Here is an 8,836-nt window from a genome sequence, read left to right as displayed (position 1 = left end):
TTAGCGTAGCATTAATTTAGCATCAAGCAAGCATTATTTTAGCACTAGCATATCATTGACTTAGCATTAACCGAGCATTATTTCAGCACTAGCATAGCATTGAATTAGCATTAACCAAATATTGTTTTAGCACTAGCATAGCGTTGACTCACCGAGGAGGTAATGGTGTATCCAGAGAAATCCCATGCAAGCACAAGGAGAACATGCAAACTCCACAGAGAAAGGTTGATTTAAAAGATGAAATGATAGCTTAAAGCAGAGGTCACCAACATGGTGCTCGGGGGCACGAGGTAGCCCACATGGACCATATGAGGGGCCCTCAGGTGCTCCAGTCACTAATGAGCCTCTGATTGGAGGGTCTGTCACATGGTACCTGTGACAACTGCTGGTGTGTAGCAGTCCTGAGGTTTATTCCATGAAACAGGTTATGTTCAAACTCTGAGTATGTTCAGGCAATCTGTTACAGATTGCATTTGCCAAACGTGTTCCCAAAGTCACATGCTCAGAGACAGCCAATAGAATGTCCCGGTTCGATGACACATGCATACGGATGTTAATACACACACACAAATAGTTTTAGTACAATAATGGCCTTATACTGAAAGGTTGACGTTGGAAACCATTTTCCTCCAGAATCCTCACCGTTGTAAATAATTTAAATGAAGAAATAAATGTGCAAAGAACAAGAGATTTTAAAAAAATCAATATATTTTTTAAAATTCTATCTTATGAAGATAAAGTAAGACTGTTGCAACATTTCAATTAAAAACAGTTTTTATAGTTTTTACAGGTTTTACGTTTTAACTTTTTGTTTTTACATTTTTAGTATTTTTACAGTTTATAGTTTTTACATTTTTTACAGTTGTATTGATTTTATCATTTGTATAAATTTTTTTATAGTTTCTACAGTTTTTCAACAGTTTCTACAGTTTTTTAAACAGTTTTTATAGTTTTACAGTTTTCATCGTTTTTATGGTTTTTAAAGTTTTTTTAAATAGTTTTTACAGTTTTTACAGCCAACCTGAAGCACTTTACAACGTAAAAAAGAGGAAGGAAAAGACGTGAGACCAGTTGTGTTTCCACCTTCAATGAACACTTTCTTCATGTTGCAGCGTCTCCAGTTCGATTGCAGACGTTGACTCTGACGTTGACGTTGACGCTGATGTTGACGTTGACTCTGACGTTGACGTTGACACTGATGTTGACTCTGACGTTGACTGACTCGTGCCTGTGAGTTTCTTTTTGTAGATGATTAAAGTTCCAGAGAAGAGGATAACTCCTGCAGAGCTGATAGGAATAATCAGAGATGACTGCTGACGTTTAGGAACTGTGAAGAAAAGACAGAATATTGGCTTAGAGTGGGTGTGTCCAACATTTCAGCACGTGGGTGTAGCATCTACAGAACCAGGAAGTAAAAACATGAAATAGTGAAAGTGGCACAAATATGAATAAAGAATATTATATATACATGTTTAGCATTGAGGCAATATTGTCCATCCAAAAATCATCACGGAAACACTGTCTATCTGAAACGAGAACGTCCACCGCTACTTTGGCCACACCTCCTGTCACTGTGGACGTAAGAACAGTATGTGTCCATTTTAAAGAGGACAATAACTTCCTACACAGTTTTGACACTGCTTTGAGTTATAAATTTACCAAATATAAAAGCATTTAAATGTACCGATGTCTAAACAGTAAAATACAAATGAACACAATATAATTTGAAGATATAAAACAAAGGTCGTTTTAATGAACGAGTTGACACATTTAAGGCGGATGAAAAAACATTAAAACACCTAAATATTGAACAGTTTTTAATTTAATATGAACTACCATGGCATGTTATACATAATTTAAAAGCTTATTTCCTCAAGAAAACAATCACATCACTCTTAACATTTGTCCCAACAGTAGGAATAAAAAGAGCACTCAACATGATAATGAAACAAATATAAATATTTAGTAAATAATAAATCTCATACATATCTTAAATTACAAAAATTATAATTAAATTGCTCTAATTGTATATGGCCTACAATCCATAATTCAGAGTTCCAGAGGAATATTTTTAGTGAAGGTTATGAAAGATATGAACAAAATAAATAGTAGATAGTGACTAGTGAAGTGAGTGGCACATTGTGATACCTTATTACATTCTTACAGTTACTACAGTATTTCTCATTATTACTACTGGTTAATGACAAGTACAGAGTGAGTAGATAGAGAAGCTTTATTCATCCCACAGTGGGAACCAGTATAAAACAGGAATAAAGAAGGATGTGATGGCCACACAGAGGTAACAGCTCCTAAATCATTTAATGATTGACTCTGACATTATTCTCTGTCCCTTTAAGAAGAACAAAGAGGTGGTGAGGGGCGGGCCTAGAGAGAGCTGGAGGCGGCCTTAAGTGGACCAGACCATTGCAGAGGGGGACTGGGGTTAAGAGGGCTGTGTTTGTCCCTTAGTTTTGGTTGTTTATCCCCTGTGTTTCTGCTTATTTATATTTGGTATGGTCCAAACTGTATTTAAGCTGACTCATGTCTCATTTGTGGTGGTTTGTGTTAGTTCTTTTTGCACATTCTATCTTAAAAATGTTACATTAAGTCCACCTCTTTTAGTTTGTCTGTGGCTAATAAAGCAGCTTTTTTGAAATGTAAAGCTTTTGTCTCCTTGTCTCACTGCTTGGTTTCTAACACAGGATAAACAACATAAATAAGATAACAATATAAACATCTGAAATATTAAGAATAAGTCGACTCTTTGTGCTTAAAAATCTTACCTGAGGTATAGACAATAAAAACTATAATTGCACTTAAATATTTAAATACCAATAGTAGGTTTAGTATGCCATTAGCAGTAGGTTCAGACTAAAGTGTATGATGCTAACTAGTGACACCTTTTCTTTTTGACGGTGATGAGATGTGGGGATGTGACGTTATTTCCTGCTTCTTCTGATCTTACCCCAGTTGGTGCGGATGGTGGACCGGTTCAGTCTGGTGACGATCACATTCTGGGGTCCCGGAAGCTGAAACACACATTCGTAGCGTCCCCATTCATCAGCTTGAAGCGAAGACAAGTTCAGCTCGATGCTCATCTGGAAGGTTCCGTCGTGGTTGGGAAGAACCTCACCTCGCTCCACGCCCACGCCCACCTCCTGCGAATCCTTCCGCCAGAGCATGGTGGCGCTGCTCGGATAGAATCCTGTGGCGTGACAGTTTACGGGAGCCCAAGGCGCGGTCTGAAGGAGCGACACCGAGGGCAGATCTGAGGAGGGAAGATGGAGCTGCTCACACGTTGTCCTTGGAGCGTGGTCATCGCTACGTGGTGAAGGTGAGACGAGGTTACCTGTTCTGAGCAGAGAGCTTCGTCCATAGTGGAGGTTTTTCTTCACACACCCATTTTAAGAAATGCACCCAGTAGGTGGTTCTGCTTCTGTCTGCGTCCCACTGATGTTTGAGCATCACTGCCTGTGGTTTCATGGCGATCCACGTTTCTGTGTCGAGGTCGAGCAGTCGAAACCATACTGATGAATGGAATGGACTTCCCCGGTCTTCTCATCCCATTCACAGCTGGTTAGCTTCTGTAAAATGTGTCTATCTGAGGTCAGAAAACAAGTTCTTTTATTATAGAACTGCAGAAATGTTGTAATCTAACTCTAAACTTTATCTTTTTAATTTTATGTACTCAAGCATTATATACTTAGCTTAGCTTAGTTAACATAGCGCTCTTTAGTGTGTTTGTGTAAATAGATTTAACTTGTTTGATTAATAATTGTTTAAATTTAACTGTTTGTCTGTGGTTCATGTATTAATATTGCTTTACTATAGAGGAGTAGATAGTTTGACAAGAATGTTCACGTTATTATTCTGAACAAAAGAAAATCATTGTGTTTGAGGGTTAGTCTTCAGTGATAAAGTAACTTTGGACGATGTCGTAAACTGTGGTTAACTCATTAACTTACCCCCAGTTTCATTTAGTCGCCTCTTCAAACCAAGGAACTCTGCGTTAAAGTATTGTAGGTGTGCCATGCATTCTTGTTTGTACCAGCTCCAATACTGTGGATCATCTTTGATGAGGTCCTTCATCCAGTCCTGTTTCGGTACGGCCGTCGATCAGGATGGTCATCATTATCGCAGGCAGGTTTGGGAATCCAGAGGAGGCGGTGAAGTATACCGCCATTGAATGCTTCCCTGTAGGGAAAAGGAACAATGTCAGCACGCACACACACACACACACAGTCTATGAGCGCCTGCCAACACCTCAGACTGGTTTGTGTGGTCCGCTAACATTCCTGCACATCGTCTGCATACAGAAACACATTTATCCATCTATTTTTCTTAATTATTTTGAGAAAAATAGATGGATATCATCTGCATATAGACACACATATATTTATTTATTCTGATTATTCTACTTATTTATTTGTTTTCATGATGTATGACATCACAGAAGCCCATGTCATTTCTGTTTTTTTTTGTTTTTGTTTTTTTTGTTTTTAAACAAAATCAAGCACAAATTCCAATCTGACACTGAATATAAGCTCACATGCATGTTTAAGGAGAATATCACACATTTACACACAATCTGTCTTAATAAACATATGGGCAAAGAGACGGAAATGTGAATTCTCCAACAGACTGAGTACAGATTCATGATTTAATTTAGTTTAGTAGAGTTTTAAAGTGCACCACACATCATTTATGACTGAGAGTCTCTGTGAACAACACTTACGTGCATGTGTGAGGCAGCAGATCACTGGCAGCAGGAACAGCTTCATCGTGGTTTGGAAGAATCCACTGTCTTTCCACTTTTTTGTTATTGTTATTGTGTGGGGGCGTGTCTGCAAGAAACACCAGCCAATGATGTCTCAACCTGAACATCAGCCCATCATTGTCTTCTGCCGCACCACATTCATTACTGTTTTTTTTTATTTTTTAATTGCATTGATTACCTAATGGCTGCAAATCTGACCATAACGTGAATCTAATATAACCTATAGGTGTTGTTTTTTTGTTTTCATGGAGTCAGTTTGTGTATATCTTGTATTTCTTTGGTCTTTCCCTTGATATTTCTGATGTCATATTGTGTATTTTTCTTGTTGTTTTGTGCATTTCAAACCCACACATACAGTATTTACGGTAAGCTGTCCCACCCTACAGTTCAAGAAGAAAATGAAAGTAAACCAGTGACATTTTCTACAGATGATGTCATGAATGTCACTGAACAACTCCGTCATCTCTTACCGTACGTCCTCTGATGTGTATTTACAGCAGTGGGAGTGTCACAGATCCTGACTCTGACAATAAAGTCTGTCAACAAAGTGTCATGATACAAAAAAAAAAACCTTAATATAAAACGTAATGTTACAAGGAAGTCAACATTTTATTATAATAAAGTTATAATTTAATTAGAGCATTTGGGGTCCATCCATAAAGTCAGTAAAATGATGGTCTATTGTTCTATGAATCTGTGATAACCACATTTATTTATTCATCTGAATAATATCCACTGTTATCCAGGAACGTTTATTATTATTATTATTATTATAGTCATCTTAAAGTTGGAAATCCTGGTTTTAATCACTAATAAAATGGTTCAAAGTGACCAAAAATGGTAGAAAAGGTGATGAAATGGGATTTTAAAAACCATAGAAAATGGTAAAAAGTAAAAAAAAAATTAGAGTGGATAAAAACAGACAGAAAAAGTGGTACAAAATGTTTTTAAAAAGTTCAAAGTGTCAATAAGTGGCAGAAAAAAACAATTGAAGTATACTTTGTTGATGGCTTAAAATTGACAAAATATTTTTCCAAAGGAAATAGGAAACTTATATTAGTCACATATTGTGAAAACTAAGGAAACACCGTATTTGGAATTTCTTCTTCTTCATAAATACTAAAGATTTGTGTAGCATATATTTCTACATTAAAACAACAATAAACAATATAAAAACAGGACATTGGTAATTAAAATATCTAAATCTTGATCTGGGCTTTTCATCGTATCACAGGAACTGTGTCTAATATGAAGTATGTGAAATGGATCTACAACAATTAGTTTAAACTGGTAAATAATGGGCAGCAAATTGTGAATGGAGTTGAATTGTTAAAAAATAATCATGAAATGTGGTGAAAAAGTTAAAAGTGTCAATAATGGGTCAACATGTGACATTAGGTGTAAAAGTGGTAGAAATGGTTTATAAGTGCTGAACATGTCTGGAAAGTGGAAAATATGTGCAGAAAAGTCTTTGAAATGTGATGTAAAAGTGTCAGAAATGGGAGAAATGTAGCAAAAATACATTAAAAGGAGCAAAAATATGGCAAGAAAAAGTGATGAAAATATGTTAAAATATGGTGAGACTTGTATTCACAAGGCAAATATGTATTTGGCAAATGGCAAAAATAACAACCTGCATCTGTTTGTTCTTTTTACTAATTAAATTGAAAGTAATAATACAGGAAAACAGAAGACTGACCTTGACCTTAAACATGACCCTGAAGGTCAAACATTGAAAGGAAATGTCGTTCAATGGTACCAGTCTGAGCACTGGATCTCAATTTGTGGCCAAGTTTCAGGAAAAAAAGTATTTGACACATGACCTTGACCTTGACATTTTGGCTCCAAAAAAAGTCGACTGCACATCCTTGACGTTGTCCCTATGAGACGACATACGTGTCATTAGTGATGTATTAATAATCTAGGAGGAGTTCCACGACAAATGAGTTGTGGAAGAAAAATGGAATAGAAGAACTCCAATGAGAACAATATATTTGTAAATAAGGAAAGTTTGGTGTAGTTGCAGAACAATTGTAAAAATAAGCAAAAATGGGCTCAAATTGTTGAGAAAATATTCTTAGTTTCTTAAAGGCATCTGGAGGCCACCTCCCAGTGTCTCGCGACCACGAATGGGGTTCTGACCCCAAGGTTGAGAACCACTGCTGTCAATAGTACATAGTGATGTAACGATTAATCGTAAGGCAGTTAAAAATCGATTCATAGGTACCACGGTTCACATCGATGCTCTGAAAATTGAATCGCAGTACTTTTTTTAAACAGCAGAGGGCGCTATATATTAATCCTTCCAGAAGCGGACGTGACGGGCGGAATCTGCTACTATTTTCTTTCTGGCCGCCATTTACTGTTAAACATCCTCATAAATGATTCATTATTTAGCACCGAAAGAATATCTGTAATATTACTTGAATATCTGTAAAAGTCACGTTTTTCTATTAGCTCTGTCTGCTAGCATAGCTTCTCTTCTTCACTGGTGGAATAACTGCATGCCAACCGACCACTGGGTTTCTAGCACCCTCTGCTGGTCTAAACAAATATCTGACGTAAATGCAGTAAAATGACTGGTTTTTTTTTTTGTTTTTTTTTTTAAGTCCAATTGTTAAGGCACAAAATACATTTTCAGTTGCACTTTTAAAAAGAAAAAGAACTATTATGCAGTTTTGAATTGTTTACTATAGAACCATAATTTAAATTAATAGGTTTCTTCTTCATTTGTATTATTCCTTTATTTATTTCATTCAAGATTTATTTTTAGTTAAATTGCATCATTTTGAATAGTTTATCAAGGGATTCTTTTGACAATGAAAAATAAAAGGAAAATAATACAGTATTTTCCCCAAAAAAATAAAGGGATATTTTTCAGTCATTTGTCAACAGTCCCATTTTGTAAAATAAATCGTGAGAAAATCGTATCATGAACCCAGAATCGTGAATCGAATCGTATCGGGAGTTGAGGGAATCGTTACATCCCTAATAGTACATGTTTCCAGCTGTACAAACATGTCTGCTAACCTGTTATCTCTGCTGCACTGGCTCTATGTGACCACCAGAGGTCACTGTGGTGTCGGTGAAAATAAACCTTTTCAACAAAGTTTTGGGGGAAAATCGTGCGCGAGGAAAGACGTGCGTGACGGAGTCTGCGCGTGCGCTCAAGCAGCAGACCGTGCGTGTGCGCATGCACGCAGCAGGGAGTCGACAGGTAACCTCCAACTCTGGTTCTCAGCAGCGGAGTCTCTGCGCGGCTCTGACCGGGAAACACGCTCCTCTGTCGGACTGCCCTCGGTGCTCTGCCCGGTGTCAGACATGGAGAAAGAGAAAGAGAACTTTTCCCCTGAGCTGCTCGGTAAGACTCACACACACACACACACACACACACACACACACACACACACACACACACGCTCTTTGTTACTCCGTTACTGTGTAACTTGTGTCCGTAACTCTGGAAACATCTGGGATCAAAGCTACCGACACAAAGCAGTGAGAAGTGAAGTTGTTTTTATTGGAGATCAAAGGCATCGGTGCACCACGTGACCTGATTAAAGTGTTTTCATGGCCTCAGGCTTCATGGATTCATGGAGTCATCCATGGATACCTGAGAGTTCACTTCCTGATCTCCTCAGGGGCGTGAGCTGCTACTGCCAGATTCCTTTGGATCAACGCACGCACGCGCAGCAACAGTTCAACTCCCACAAATCCAAACTTCTATTTGATGATCACTCAGTTATCAAAATAAAAAAAACCTAAGGTTCGCGGGCTGAATGTGGCCCTCCGGCCCCTGCTTCATGGTTCACATTTTCATACAGTATGGACTTTAACAAATCAAATATCTGCTTATATTTACAACATTAGAGTTGTTTCTAATCAATAATTGTTTGTCAAAACTCTCGATTAAAACAAAAAATCTTGCCATTTTCCTTAAATAAATTCTGTTAAATTACATAAAAAGTTGTTCCTGATGTTAATAATATCTGTGACTTAATGTTTACATTCAATTATAGACATTAATAAACACACACTTGAGTTGTGTAACGTGTGTGT

The 8,836-nt window shown here is 37.3% G+C and overlaps 1 protein-coding gene and 1 pseudogene across 1 annotated transcript in view; one reads left to right on the top strand and one right to left on the bottom strand.

Moving 5' to 3' along the window:
• Positions 1-932: 932 nt before the first annotated feature.
• On the bottom strand, positions 933-4,781 carry LOC114460907 (major histocompatibility complex class I-related gene protein-like; annotated as a pseudogene).
• Positions 4,782-7,874: 3,093 nt separating this feature from the next.
• The window catches only part of LOC114460964 (F-actin-uncapping protein LRRC16A-like), a 17,683-nt gene continuing 16,721 nt past the window's right edge, over positions 7,875-8,836 (top strand). Inside the window, 1 exon segment of the mRNA XM_028442872.1 lies at positions 7,875-8,138. Coding sequence (XP_028298673.1) covers positions 8,099-8,138 — 40 coding nt within the window. The 5' untranslated portion in view covers positions 7,875-8,098.

This window comes from Gouania willdenowi, unplaced genomic scaffold (genome assembly GCF_900634775.1).
Source record: "Gouania willdenowi unplaced genomic scaffold, fGouWil2.1 scaffold_85_arrow_ctg1, whole genome shotgun sequence".
Taxonomy (NCBI): Eukaryota; Metazoa; Chordata; class Actinopteri; order Blenniiformes; family Gobiesocidae; genus Gouania; species Gouania willdenowi.
This window is presented reverse-complemented; position numbering and strand designations above follow the sequence as displayed.